This window comes from Mustela erminea, chromosome 12 (assembly GCF_009829155.1).
Source record: "Mustela erminea isolate mMusErm1 chromosome 12, mMusErm1.Pri, whole genome shotgun sequence".
Taxonomy (NCBI): domain Eukaryota; kingdom Metazoa; phylum Chordata; class Mammalia; order Carnivora; family Mustelidae; genus Mustela; species Mustela erminea.
In genome coordinates this window covers 73,157,787-73,173,523 of record NC_045625.1, presented here as the reverse complement: position 1 = coordinate 73,173,523, position 15,737 = coordinate 73,157,787, and the positions used below count along the sequence as shown (strand labels likewise).

The following is a 15,737-nucleotide window of genomic DNA, read 5'->3' as shown; positions in this document are numbered from 1 at the left end:
TTTACGTAAGTATTGGACATGTAGCTTTTGCTTTAAGATCTAGAGAAACACTAATGGTTTAAAACAGCAGACTCTCAAGTCAGAGGTCAAGGTTGAAATCATAAAAAAGAAAAAAAATAGTATATTAAAGCTTGGGCACACATATTATACCACTTCCTGCTCCAGGGAGGACTGAACAAGCGTGACAATGAAATGATCTTTCTCACTGCGAGGAAATATGACTCTCTTTGGAAGATAGCGTCTGACTAACAAAACGTAACTGATGGCAGTAAGAATAGTAGAGGTTATAAGGTCTGCAGGTCCTAATGCTCTCGTGATTTTCTAAATTGAAGCCATGGGTTATTTTTGTGATCGGGGTTTCTCATGATAAGACAGAGTTATATATTTCTTTGTTTGTTCACCTGTATGCCTTTGACCCAGTGGTACACAAAGCAGCTGTCAGGAGCAGCTGGAATTAGATTCCTCCCTTCACTCTGCATAACAGTAGGCAGCTGCTCAATGTACACCGAGCGAAGAGAAAAGATGCCTGAGCTCCATGATAATTCATTAGAAATGTTAAATCTCAGAAACATCTGCAGTCTCATTTACTTCTTTAGATTTGTATGCTGTAAAATTTTCAAACATACAGAATTATTCACATTTTCCTCCAAACTGGGATGTTGAGTGGAGAACCTTGCAGAAGGAGGGTCAAGTAGAGGAAGAGGGGGTGGGGGGGAAAGTAGCCAAGAAGAAATTTGGTAGCAAATTTTGGAGGCCTGATGCCAACAGAGATAGGTTTTAAAGTTTTTTAAGGCTGCAATTCTTGCCCAATAAGAAGACATGGAGAAAAAGGTAAGTTGAATTACATTGTGTGCACATCTATATTAACATTAAATGTGTGTGTGTGTGTTTATAACCATAGCGTTGCAGCACAAGTAATCTAGGCAAACTTAGAATTTACCATAGATGAATAAAGACATTTTTCATTTATAAGTTAAGTATCACCAAACATCAGAGTTCATATACATTTAAACAAAAATATTTGAATACAGAAATGCTCATGTATACAATTTGCAACACAATTATATAAATGCAATTATCAAAATGATTATTTTATTTTATTATTTTTTAAAGATTTTATTTATTTATTTATTTATTTGACAGACAGAGATCACAAGTAGGCAGAAAGGCAGGCAGAGAGAGAGGGGGAAGCAGGCTCCCCGCTGAGCAGAGAGCCCGATGTGGGGCTCGATCCCAGGACCCTGGGATCATGGCCTGAGCCGAAAGCAGAGGTTTTAACCCACTGAGCCACCCAGGCGCCCCTCAAAATGATTATTTTAAACAAACTTTTGTGAATTTACTTAAAAAAGTGTGGAAATACAATTTTTGTATGTTTGTTTTATTTTAGAAATTTACCAGAAATAAAAAGACCTAGTTGATGTCCTGAAAAAATAAATGACCGATTTCAAACTTCACAGCTAATCCACAATGAAGATTGTATAGGCAGAGGCTGAAAATGCCATCATGACTGCAGATGGTTTGGTGATGAGGCAAAGTTTTCAGGGACCAAAATGTCTCAGGTTGGGTGACATTATTTCCTAGGAGAGTAGTGGCGGTAAAATTTGTGAACTTGCTCTTATACTCAGACTTGCCAAAAACCATTTCTCTGTTTCTGTCCCAGCCAACTATAGTCAAGAACATTTTGTCTTCAGGGCGCCTGGGTGGCTCAGTGGGTTAGGCCGCTGCCTTCGGCTCAGGTCATGATCTCAGGGTCCTGGGATCGAGTCCCGCATCGGGCTCTCTGCTCAGCAGGGAGTCTGCTTCCCCCTCTCTCTCTCTGCCTGCCTCTCTGCCTGCTTGTGATCTCTCTCTGTCAAATAAATGAATAAAAAATCTTTAAAAAAAAAAAAAAAGAACATTTTGTCTTCAGCCTCAGACCTTGAGAGTTAACTTGGAAAAACTGAACCAAGGCAGTAACACTTTCCTAAGTTATAGAATCTAAAAAAGCGATGTACCAGGTGGTGGGTATTATAGAGGGCACAGATTGCATGGAGCACTGGGTGTGGTGAAAAAAATAATGACACTGTTATGTTGAAAATAAATTTTTAAAAAATAAAAGATAAAAATATTTTAAAACTAATTGTAAAACTCACCAGGTTAGAGAGCCCAGAAATAGACTCAAATACAAATGGGGTCTATTAAAGTCAGTAAAAGGGTGATCCTTGAAATCAGTAGTAAAAAAATGAATTCTTCATAAATCATTGTTGGAACTGGACCGAGACTCCTCAGAAGAATGGAAAGGTGGATCAATGCCTCACTCTTTGCAACATGAAACTTTCCAGCTAGGTAGAAAATGCAAAGGTAAAAGCTAAAAGCAGAATATACTAGAAAAAAATGTAGGAGACTATTAAGAGACTTGTAAGGATAGGCCTTTATGACATTACATAATACATAAAATCTAAAAACCTGTAAGGAAAGAATTGCCAATTAAATAAGAGAAATGCACATAATGTGCCTGACATCTATTAGGAACTCTGTTATAGTAGATAAACAGGTCTAGAGTCTAGATTCAATCAGCCTGAAAAGTGAAGAGGCCACAGGCATAGAATCCATTACATTTAAATACCACTTAAAAATGAAAGTTGAGTTGTTATAGTAGGCTATAACGTCCATGTGTTTATTTGTGCATTTATTTGCAGATAATGTGCAGAGTTTGTATATATGTGTACACATACTTGTGTATGATATTTCAATCACTCTCATCTACCTTCAGCTTTTAAGGTAGTCAGGTTTACTCACTAATTCAATATATATTTTTTGGAAGGTTTTTGTGTTTGAGACACTGTTTTAGGTCCTGGACTCCATAGCACTAAACAACAACCCCAGCTCTCATGGTCCTTTTATTCTGGTAATAAGAAGTCACTTTTACTAAGAGATGCTGTAACTTCATGACAGAAGTAGGTCTTCCTTCCTCTAGTTTCCCTCTCTGATATTCTTGGAACTAACTAAATACAGTATATATATACTATATTTAGTTACATATATATATGTATGTATATATGTACATATATATATATATGAATTGTTCCTTCATTTTTATTTCCCTCTTGCACAGTTCCCACTGATGCCCGCTGCCCACCATTGTCCCTGCCCCCATGCCCTGTCTACAAGAAAGAATATCTGTGTCAGGATTGCCTTCTGATACTTTCAAAGAGCAGAACTTTGAGATAACTTTTATTTTGTATTCCACCAAAAGATCTAAGACAAGAATATGGATACAGGGAGTTTATTTGGGAGCTGATCTCAGAAAGCATAATCTCAGAAAGCATAATAAAGAAAGCGCTGAAGTAAAACAGGCAAGGGAGGCAAGTCACTAACAGGTCCCCTGAAGGGCTGCTCTATGATATAATGAATGTGCATGAGTATATATTATAGTTAGACACTGTGGTGACTGGGCAACAGGGGTGCACTCGCCTTGAGGACCCTCTGGAACTGGGTGAAATGTACCTCAGAGTTAGCCAGCTGAGGGCCAGGAAACATGCTGCAGGACAAAGATAATGACCTCTAGGAGGAAGATGCAGGAACTGTTTGCAACTTCTGCAGGGATCCATCCATGTCAACAGAAGACATTTGAGTTGGGCTGCAGGGTCATTCTCAGAGCAGAGCAGCAACAGAGCCGCATTGCCCCCTGACCATGCTGAAGAGCAGTGACATCCTCTTTCTAATCCTATGTGTCTCACATTATCTTTTGAGTACAAAGCAATGTAGCTTGGTCCTTGTGCCTCAGATGAAAACAAAGCTCTCTCTCTCGGATGCAGAAAGGTATCCCCTGGACTAGATGGACATAGGGACTGGCACCATTCCTTTTGCCCATCACAGTTTTTTTTCAGCCCACTAAAGTGGAAACCAAATCATTTCCAGCCAAAAAAAGGGGGGGGAGGAGTGGACCTTATTGAATTATATTTCCTCTGCTTCCGCTGTTGTTGGATGACTGTATCTAGGTGACATGCTTGCATACAAACTTAGGATAGAAATTGTACCCCAATGCATGTGCGAATGTGTGTATATGTGTGTACACCCCACACGTGGAAGGCAAAAACTTATATATAAGGTGAATAAAACCCTATTCTATCTTATCATTAAAAACTGAGAAAGAACACCAAACTGTAATCCATAACAGATGCCATTTCTCCAAAAGTTAATGCACTGTAAATGATTTCTTTCTTGGGAGAATTTTTTGTACTGAATAAAGCTTAAAAATGAGAACTTTAGTTGTTGGCTGCTACATAATGGTTTGGCTTAAGGCCCCCATTTAATTTATGATTTTCATTGAAATTTTTGAATTTCTGCTTTTTGAAGGAGGCAGCGTGAATAGCTTTCTGGAATTTTTAATATAATTTTTCTTGAACACCTCTGTGTACTCTAGCTCTCAATTCAGAGTGAAGAACAATCTCAGAAAAAGAAACCTGTTGGCTGGAAGACCACACTTTCCAATTGCTCACCAAGCCACCCAAGAATACCGGAGATCGGGAGTACTCAAGACTTCCTTGCAGGCAGATCCCAGGCATACAAAAGGGGAAAAGAAAGCCACAGTGCTAATGGTTAGCATGATGCCTCCTGGGACAGGAGGAAGGAGGAGTTTGTTGGTCAGTGGGATTCCAGTCTGTGCATTTGGCCTCTGGGCTCTCTCGGGCATTCCTTTGGTCTCAAACAGGGAATGCATTACTTGTTCTCTGAGAAAAGCAACTCCAAAAGGAGAAGCTGAACAAACTCCACAAAAAAAGCAATATGCAGTCATTCAATATTATTGGAACATCTCATTTGTCTGTCTTTCTTTTGAAAGCAATTAACCCAATAGACATTCAGAATTTCCATCTGAGGTAGAGCGTGTTGTTAAAAATGACATCTCTGTGACCCTGAATTTAGAATGTGTTTCAGAAGCAAAGATGCCAAGTGATTGTCATTCCCAGAGAGAGAAATTTGCAGCAAAAAAGTGACTGAGAGGGCTTCAAAATTAGACCAGTGTGAAAGCTTTGGAGGTGAATCAAGGGAGTTTAGTTTTGTTTTGGAGAATGAAAGCCATTATTCAAACAAAAAATAAAATAGTTCTGTTCACTAACAGTAATAATATACTCTCAGAGTATACAGTATAGTCAGATATGAAGTAGAGTTTATACGTCAGGTAGTGGATTCATTTAAAGACTGTGAATTCTTACAGTTCATGTTAATTTCCATGACATCTTTTTTGGGTTTTAATTATAATTAAATTATAATTATAATTTATAATATTATACTTATATAAAATATTATTATAATTTATAATATTACAAATTATAATTCAGTTTTTAATTATAAATTATATTTTGGATTTTATTGCTCATTCTAATTGTTTATGTTATTGGCGATCTCATGCTGCAGATTCCTGGATGTTCCCTCTGTCCCACCTTTAACCACTCTTCCTCTGCCTCATCATCCTGCAGATGAGTTCTTTATATAAATTCCTTGAACAAACCAGTTTTCCCATTTTTCTTGTGGTGTTTTTCTAACTAGAATAAACTTTCCTCTGCATCAGATAGTTTTTCATATTTTGTCGCAGCTCAAATATCACCTTCTCAAGGCTTTTCTCATCAACCAGTAGCATATCCCATCTAACTGATATTTTAGCACCCCGTTTGTTGTACTCATCAACATTGCACTTACACACATCTAGGCATTCATTTTTATATGTACTTTTTTATTGTCAGTCTCCTCAAGTACATTGCTTGCTTTTGGGGAGCGGGATCCATGCTTAACTCATTTTGCACTAAAGAGTCCCACTCAATGTCTGCTGTATACTCAACTGTTTAAAAAAAAAAAAGTTAGTGGCTAAACTCATTTAAGCTGTCCTCTAACTTGTGTTCTCTGAGCCCTATTGCACACAGTTCTGGGCTATAATCACAGTGTCCTCAGTCTCAGTTAGCACTGACACCCAACCCTGCCTATACTGGTCATCAGTCCAGATCCTGCTAATAGAAGAAATAAGAAAACAGGTGGCAGAAAGAAACTTTGCTTTTTGAAATTTCCTGGGTCATGATACCATCAAGATATAAGAGCACAGTGCAGACAGAAGAGTCAAAAGGAAAAATTTAGGTCTCAATGGTAGTGATCCAGAGAACTAGTTCCTTGGCTGAATTTGAAATCTTGTCATGTTGTGTCATTTCCATGCTCCCTATTTGTCTGTTGGATCCTTCTCATGAGTTTTATCTTACCCACAGGCTTATTGAACTCTAGACTTGTTATTCATCCTTAACTTTTAAAGATGAATGATTCTGGGTATTCTGACCTCAATAGCCACATTGCCTTGATGAGTATTTTGTGTTTCTATTTTTTTAAAATTCTGCCTCCTTTGATGTTGTTTATGAATATTTTTTTCTCTTGATCCTGACACAATTTGATTATCTTTCAATTTTTTATGCATCACATTAAGAATGTTATATACAATGTACTTTTAAGTACGTAAAAATTAAGTAAGGATGATTGAAAATTCCTTCCCATTTTAAGGAGTGTATAATATTCTGGAACAAATATTTTAATGAAAGAAAGGTAAATATATATTGAGTAATGGGATAATGGATAGAAAAATAGATAAGCCTATACAAAGATAACCCAATAAATAGATACACTATATATATACTATATATATATATACTATAGATACACTATATATATACTATATATATAGTATATAGGCACATATATATATAGTATATAGGCACATGAAGGAAGGAAGGAAGGAAGGAAGGAAGGGAAGAAAAAAAGGAAGGGAGGAAGGAAGAGAGGGTGCTTCGGTGACTCATTCGGTTAGGCATCTGGCTTCGGCTTGGGTCATGATCTCAGGGTCCTGGGATAGAGTCCCACACTGGGCTCCTTGCTCAGTGGGGAGGCTTCTTCTCTCTCTGCCTGTGCTCTCCTCTGCTTGTGCTCTCTCTCTCTCTCTCTCTGACAAATAAATCAAATCTTAAAGAAAAAAAAAGAAAGAAAGAAAAAGAAAAGCAGGTCTTCAGCAGAGAGGACAACTTTTAGTCTACTGAATTTGAAGTTGGTTATTTGGCTCAGCCGTAATAGTTCATCAGCAAAAGGAGAGAGTTTACACTTACAGGTGCAGAGACGCAAAAACATGAGGTAGAGGACAGAATCATAGAGAACAAAGACATTTTACAGAGGACCCAGCAAAGCAAATATTAACAAAAGGAATCAACAAGAATTTAAGAGATGTAGTAAGGCCAAGAGAGGTGGGAAACCAAGATTAGATGTTTGAACTTGTTAATTCAAAGGTCACCTATGTTTTTGAGGAAGACATTTTGGTAGAATGATGGTGGTTGAAAATATAGAAGAGAGAGGTAGTTGCAAGAGATGATGATGACAGCTGGAGGCAAAGGCTATTGAATACTTTCTCAACATACGTCACAAGAGGTTAGAAGTAAACAGGATGAACAGGGTTCGGTAAGAATGTTAGTAGGATCTTTGTTGCTGTCCTGGCCTATGTGCACATAAAGCTAGGAAAATGATCTGGACCTATATTCTTAAAAGCAGCTAGCATTCCAGAGCATTCCAGGTCAATAAATAGGTGGGTTAGTTGACATTAATACTGGCCCAGTTGTAATTGAATTTATTGATAGAATTAGATTAGAGGGCATTGCAACAATCTCAGAGAGATTTCCTTGAGATTTCTGAGCAAAGAACATGGTTCACATAATAACTCTGCTACTTCATAGCACATTTTTTTTTTCTTTTTTTGGAAAAGCTTGCTAGGTCTCATGTTCTTTGTCTATAAAATAGGGGAAATAGTACCAACCTGTAGTACTGAAGTAAGGATTAGATGTATTAATACATCCTGAAAGCATTTTGTAAATGTCAGACTATTGTAACAATTACTACTAATACAATACTGGTGAGAAAATATGACTAGACATGGAATTTTCTTTTGAGAAGTAATTTTTGAACTCCAAATATTTCCCAGTTGCATTTATTCAGTATTTGTAGACCACTCAAATCATGCTAGGTGCAATGTAGGACACAGAGGTCAACCTAGCTTCTCCCCAGTGGATTTACAATCTGCCATGATGCTAGCCAAGTTTTGTAATTTTATGCTCAATTAACATCTGGTTAGAACTTGTTCACTTAACAAAGTGCTTGCCTCTGAAGATAAATCTTGGACTCTTTTGCTACAGCTTGGAATCTTTCTGATTTGGGATGCTTTCTGAACATAAAGACATTCTTTCCCATCCTACTTTGCATCATCCAACTGGGTTCCTACTGTGAAGTGTCATTATGATGGCAGCTCACACTGAGAGAAACACCAGTCCCACTAACTGAATGGGGTGATTGAAGCAAACAGTCATTTTTGATCACTGCTTTTAAAATGTGCCTTTTAAAAAAATCTATGAGTGTATCTTCATGTAATTAATATTTATTTAGCCGCAATGATTTTTTTAAAATGAAATTCATCTTTAAAGATTGTTTGCTTGCAAGTGCCCTAAAAAAAACTTGGGAAAAAAATTGCCCTCATCTACTTAGAATATGCCTTCTCAGAACTACCAACACACAGTTCATTTTAGTGAAAATTAGAAAAGTAAGACAGGCAAATATTATTCAGCATTCTGTAATTCAAAAACAACTGACTAAATACCTTTTAATTAGGTTATGATGACATCCAGGAAATCACATGTCTACTGTTTTTTAAAATAATACACAGATGGAATTGGCATAAGAACTTGTGATGCTTTGTTTCAGTGACTGCACATACAGTCTCCTTGATCTTGAAGAATAGAGGTAGAGATTTGACAATCAGATGGAAAGAGCTGGGAGGATTTTTAAGGTCCAACAAATTCTCTTTGATCATAATAATGTCCAGAATTATTTTTTTCAAAACTTGGACTAAGGGAGGAAATTGGTTAATGAAATGTGAAGTATATCAGACAATGTAGGTCTGATTGGTAATTCTGTTAACCTTGCATTCTAAAAGAGGCGATGCTGCTAATTTAAGGAGACATTCCTTCTTTGAACTATTCTTTTTTCTTTATTAGCATTGACAACATTTGTTCTTCCTGGTTCTTTTTGTTCATGGAAATATCATGGGATTCATTACGGAGGCATGTTCTGCCTTTGGTATTCGCTGTTATGGCTGATCTCTTCACAATAATATGATTCAGTTTAACCTATGATGATAGTCTCTTCTTTTTTGATATTACTTTAGGGATTTCTTCCATGAAATGATCTTCTTATCATAATGGATGTTTTGTTCTTTTTGATGCCCCATAACCTCTGCATCTTTTATTTATCATGTTTTTGATTATGCCTCAAAAACTAGAAAAATGTCAAGAAATGGGCAAGTATATTACAGGTTTTGGATATATCCCCCCTTCCATTCCTCTTATAATGCTTTGTAACTCAGTAGCATTTTCACTGCTAAAGGATGCAGCCTTTTAAACAGCATTAATAAAAATAATCACAAAACACCTGCACTTACAACATCAAGCTTATGGTTTTCATATTCCCCTATTTTCTGCTTTTGGCTAAGTTGTCTCAGGTTAGTCCTATTAAGAGGCAAGTATTGCCAATCAAACTGTGTTATTTGCTCCCAAATATGTATATTTTTCCATGTATCTATTGCCTATCTCCATATGGAGTACAATAAGATGGAGCGAGAGAGGATGGTAAAAATAGGATTTGGTGTTATCATGACCAGATGGGAAGGGGCAGGGACCTGGTCTACTATGCAAGTACACTTGTCTTCACTTTGTCACTGTGTTCAGCACTTAAATGTGGCAAAGCAAAGACAGGGTCATCTCGATTCACTGTTAATTAAATGTTTTGGCTGGAAACCATTTCTCCATATGGTAGAATACACCAGCTCGAAGTCAGTGCTTCAAATTTGGCCACATAAAACAGCTGCCCACAAACATATGTAGTGACTCACAAGCAGTCTCAAAGAATTCAGTTTAGCACAGGAGATTTTTGGCTTTTCTGAAGCATGAAGATAACCTCAAATACGCATCTGCCCAAACTATAGCAGATGTAAAAAACTCAGAAGAAAAATGGAAAAATGAAAACATATCCAGTATAGGTCATGGAATATATTTGGTTCAAATTCAGAAATATGCAAGTGATGTCAAGGCAGTACATTTGGTAGCCCTGGATTATAAATATATATCTCACAAGCCAGATTTTTTTTTTTTTTCTTTTAAGTTTGAGCTTGAAGTGCTGTAGTCAAATCCATGGGTGGAGACAGTCATTTTCAAGAGATAGAACTTGGGGATGTAAAAAAAAAAAAAAAAAAAAAAAAAAAAATTAAAAGTTCCAGAAAGTTAGAGAATGATGCATGAATCACAGATCACATTGATTCTCCCCAACTTCTTTTGGGTGGAGAAGTAAAGGCTCATCCACTTTAATGACTCATTAGAACATCCAAGGATTGATGAAAGACAATTACTTCGCAGCTGTTTAAAGTTTATCTGCATATGGTAGTGCTGGGTGCTTAGCCTCTGCTTCTGCCCTCTCACCAAGTAATCCAGCTCAGCAAGGTCATCTGACCTGCTCTCTTCATGTATATATACTTAAAAACCGAAAAGCTTTACTAACAGACAACATGGGCCTTAAGAGACCCCTTGTATTTACACAGTCAGAGTCCACCCCAACAGTGGCTCAGCTGAGCTTTCCTTTATCTTCCCATATGGAATGGACCATCTTAGACTAATCCCTGGCATTTTTAGGGTGATGCTTTATTGGGATTGTCTAGTATGCACATCTTGTTCTTTCTCTTTGCTTCTTTGTATTTTCTGCAGTTGCTTTTGAACTCTTAGATTTCATATTCACAATTTAAGAATCTATTACTTGTCTAATGGCCTGCCTATGCTCATTTCAATCTTGTTATAAAGGGTAGTGTGTGCTTAACCAACAGGACAACTTTTTCCTTTGATGATAAAGTTGAACAGTGAAAGAGTTATCTTCCTTTTAAAACTGCCTAGCAGCCGTTACTTAAAATATGTCAGACTGGGCACATTTTCAGAAATGAGGAGTAATTTTTCGACTGAAGCCTCCATTCATGATCTTTTTCAAAAACAAGCAAAATAGTAAACCCTTGACAACATCCCTATGAAAGCCACTAAAATATAAGAACAATAAGTCTATTCTAATCCTGTTGAAGGAAGTTTAGGCTAAAATTACCAAGGGATGATATGTTTTTAAGAATACACGTGTTATAAAACAACCAGCTTTGGGATGATTTGGCCTGCCAGCCTACAGTCAGTTAAACAGCTTGGGCTTTACCTTTTGGACATTTAAGTATCCCCACTTGTAAAAGAGAAGTCACAGCTATTACCATATAATTAGCTTTACCCCATAAACATTCTTCATTTCAAAGAATTTTAGTAAAACAGAGAACACAGGCTATCTCTATAGCTTATTTAAACCTTTTTCTATAAGCTTTTATTATGTTGCAAAAAAAAAAAAAAGGAAAAAATAATAGTACTGTGTAACTAACGTTTTACCAGTTACCTTGTCCTATCATCTTATTATTGAAATATTTAATTCAGTCTACGGCCATACCACCCTGAACGCGCCCGATCTCGTCTGAAATATTTAATTCAGAAGTATTTCTGTGTCAAGGATTGATTGTAATAGTTTTAAATAGAGGTTAAGGATTAAAGTGGTTACACTGATTCATCTACTAGCATGGTTATCAATAAAACATGTTAGCTATTAATTTTATCAGAGAATTGACAAATATGGAATTCATGTAAATCAAATATATATTCAGGAACTGATTTGCAGTTTAGCTTAAATATGATTGAATAACATTGGCAGCATTAACAGGCTTGGGCAGAAATACGTTTTTAGAGCTACCCTAAAACATAAGAATCTAATTTCTGATATGTTTCTAATTTATTATTTAAATTGAATTTTCCACCCTTGAGCTAATTCATTTATAGCTTATTTTGGAACATTTTGCTCAGCGCAACCTTCTAAAAAAGGAATGTTTACCATGCTTTTCTTTTTTTTTTTTCCTCTGCCAGAGATGAATATTTAAAAAGTTAGAATATGAAGTGTTGTATAATTTGATGGGAATGTTGAGCCAAACTCAAAAATGGAATATAACAGATATATAGATTTCTCATCTATATAATTTTAACAAATAAACACTTTGTTTTATTGTTCATTTACAGAAAATTGTAGTAGATCGTTTTATCATCATTCATATGGAAGATATACCCAAATAGCTCAGTTGATTGAGATCAAGCCTGTTTATCTACTCTTAAATTTGAACAAATATATTTTACTCAAATTTCTTTTTTAGTATGTTTTCTTCTTAACACAGATATGTTGTTTTTGAAAGTTGCCAGGTTGATAGCTCAGTTGAATGAAAGCCTCTATTAATCCATAGATGAACTATGCTGTCGGGTGCAACAAAGTATAATTACCAAATTTCTGTACTCAAGGAGGTATGTTTGCTTCTCAGCACATGGGATGTTGGCAAATCCACTTATAGCCACTGGGGGTTACATAGCTGTAAAGAGAAAACTGACTCATTACAGTATTGTACACAACAGTTGCTCTATTAGCTCCCCAGGTCAGGAGCAAAGGGAAGGACATTGGAAACGGGAGCCCTAGGCTGGTGAGCACCTTTTAGATGACAGCTAAATTTCTCATGCCGCTGTTTTGGGCTCCTTGAAAATTTTCATCTAGAGGTAAAATGTAAACACTGCCATAAACAACACTTTACAGATGGTCAACCTACTGTAAGAGAGTAAAAGTTTTCCAGCAAAATTGCTAAAACTAAGAATGAATCCCCTCCTCTAACTGCAATTACTATTTATTTTGTAATGTTTGAGCAACAAGAAACATTCATTGTATACAAAACATTCTAATTGAATTATTCATGAGGCAAGCACCGTAATATGTAGTAGAATCAAATATCTACTAAGGACATTGGAAGACCCTCTGAACTATAGAAATAGGTCCCCATTCCAAAATTTCACTTGCAAATAACTCAGCCCTCATGTATTAAGGGCCTAGTATGGACAATGCACTGTGCTTTGTGACATAATCTCCAAGAACTCAGGGAGTAATGGATTAATTTAAGTAAACAAAAAACCAAATTAGATTGCAGAGCAAGATAATTCAATGAGTCGTACAATGCATCTATATATTTATCTATGGGATTATTCTGCATATGTCTGTTTGTAATTGCATAGAATGAAAAATTCCCCATGGGGGATTTTGAAACAGACTGAAGTTACATTTGTGATCTGCCTTAAAAGAGCTGAATTTCAACAGTCATTTCTTTGTGGTAAGTAAACATACATTTTGAGAGAGTCATTCTCTACCATTCATTAAGCTATTGGTGATTTTTGTTTCTATGCCTGAAATGGGTCTGTATGGCTGACTGTTTCAACAGAACATGGAGTGGTAAACTGCCAGCGTATCTGGTATGATGACAATACATAAGATTACCTTTATCAGACCTCCCTGAGTTGTGCATTGAAGATTTGCACATTGCTCTATATATTAAATTTAACTGAAAAGATGAAAAATGTAAATATTGAACTCTAGTTAATGACATGCATGAAGTATTTAGGAGGTGGTATGCCAATGTCTGAAACTTACTTCGAAATACATACAAAAATAAGGTGGAAGTCTGAGGGATAGATGTATGATGAAGCAAGTATACTGAAATGTAAATTGTGAAATTTAGGTGATGGGTATTCACTGCGAATTCTTTCAGGTTTTCTTTTTGTTTGATAATTTTCATAATAAAATATTGCTAAAGAGATAGCTTTTTAAATATTTTGTATACTCTTTCTCAATAGCTTGGTTTCGCTAGGGTCTAGGAATAATGTTTTTTTTTTTAAAGAACTCCATTGAATCGTATGTAAAATTAGGTATTGGAACCACAGTCCTGAGAATACATTTCAACTATAAAAATTTTTAATCATTTTTAATCTTTTTTTTTAAAGATTTTATTTATTTATTTGACAGAGAGAGAGAGAGATCACAAGTAGGCAGAGAGGCAGTCAGAGAGAGAGGGAAGCAGGCTCCCTGCTGAGCAGAGAACCCAATGCGGGGCTAGATCCCAGGACCGTGAGATCATGACCTGAGCCGAAGGCAGAGGCTTTAACCCACTGAGTCACCCAGGTGCCCCTTAATCATTTTTAATCTTAATGCCAAGTTTTAGTATTGCATAATTTTAATGTCTCATTCTTGTGGGTAGTATTTCCCCATAACCCAGAATATAAATACTGTAACAGAATAAACCTTCATAATTCTTTCTTCTTGCAGTCAACGAAATCTATGCATGATATTTATATCTTCATACATTAGTAAGCTTTCCTAAGTAACTACTTTTACTACATGAAGTACTTTCTAAATATATCCCTAAGAAGTTTTATAAAATATAAAAGAAAAGGTATACATTTTCTTTTTGATCTGCATTAGAAGCTACACAAAATGTTATTGAAGAGGTTGTCATTATAAGGGGTGCCTGCGTGGCTCAGTCGGTTAAGTGTAGGACTCAATTGATGTAGGAATCAATTGATCTTGGGGTCTTGAGATGGAGCTCTGCTTCAGCCTCCTTGGTCAGGGGGAATTCTGCTTGAGATTCTCCTCTCCCTCGTCACTCCCTCCACTCGTGCTCTCTTCAAGAATAAATAAATCGATCTATAGAAAAAAGAAGAAAGTAATTTTAAAAGTCAGTTTGCTAGACAAAGCTTGTGAAAGTTTCCCAGCAGGAAATGTTGGTAAGGCTCAGTCATTTTTTTTTTTTTTTTCAAATTTAATAAGTTCTTTTGGATGAATTTGGATCAAAATGTGGCTTCCTCTAAGTCAAGACTCTCAACTTTAGGTCCAACTTCCAATAGAAATAATCAAATATCAGTATAGGAGAATCAACTTATTGATTAGGCTAACCCTAATAGCTAAACCTGGAGCAAAGGGGAACAGGGAGACCTTTGGTGAGGTGGGGCTGTTGATGCAAAGAAGGTTGGTTGGGCTCCAGATGAGCCTTTCTTGCCTTAGTGCTGGTGGCAGCATTGCCTAGAATGGACACTGGTGCTCCCTTACCCTGGGATATTCTGAAGAAGTTAGAGTCACATAGGTAGAGCTGCACAACCGCTGTGGGTGCTCTCCTCTAAAGAACATTCAGGGAATGATTTCGCGATGAAACTAGGGATTTTGAAGTACATGTAAAAGTTCACTGTATTGTCCAAGGATGCAGATATTTATCATTGAAAAAATTATTATCATAACTCAGGTTTACAGGTTATATTATTTTTCAATTTGAACCCCATTTTGGAGGGTTTTTATGAAGGCTTCATGACATAGGCATGGTGGATTAAACCACTGGCCAGTGGTGATGAATTCAACCTTCAGCCTCTCTCTCTGTGGAGGTCAGGGTGTGGGACCACAAGTTCCAGCCTAATCACATCGTCGATTTTCCTGGCAATCAGCCTCAATCCTCAGGTGGGGCCCACAAGTAGCCTCATTAGCATAACAAAAGATGCTTTTTGTAGCTCTTAGCACTTAAGAAATTTCAAGTATTTTAGGAGCTCTGTGCCAGAAATTCATAATTCTTACTATAAATCACAATATCACAGTATCTTTTCAAGAAGTGCTTTAACCACACCCATATGGATGATGATGAGCTTGCTCTTAAAGCACGGGCCATTTAGTATACATTTCTGTTTCTATATGCATGGATTTTTGTAGTTATGCTTTTGTTATCA

General features: G+C 36.5%; 1 protein-coding gene across 16 annotated transcripts in view; it reads left to right on the top strand.

Annotated features, from left to right (window-relative positions):
• Window positions 1-15,737, top strand: part of LOC116570709 — a 233,628-nt gene that overhangs the window by 68,128 nt on the left and 149,763 nt on the right. For 6 of the 16 annotated variants that reach the window (XM_032308189.1, XM_032308192.1, XM_032308190.1 and 3 more), the window contains one exon: window positions 4,406-4,846. The exons of 6 other annotated variants lie outside the window; for them this stretch is intronic. In XM_032308189.1, the coding sequence (XP_032164080.1) occupies window positions 4,406-4,829 (424 nt within the window). In that variant the 3' untranslated portion in view covers window positions 4,830-4,846. Of the gene's footprint in view, window positions 1-4,405; window positions 4,847-15,737 lie in introns of those variants that run through there. 4 more of the 16 variants (XM_032308193.1, XM_032308188.1, XM_032308199.1 and 1 more) reach the window with 2 other exon arrangements.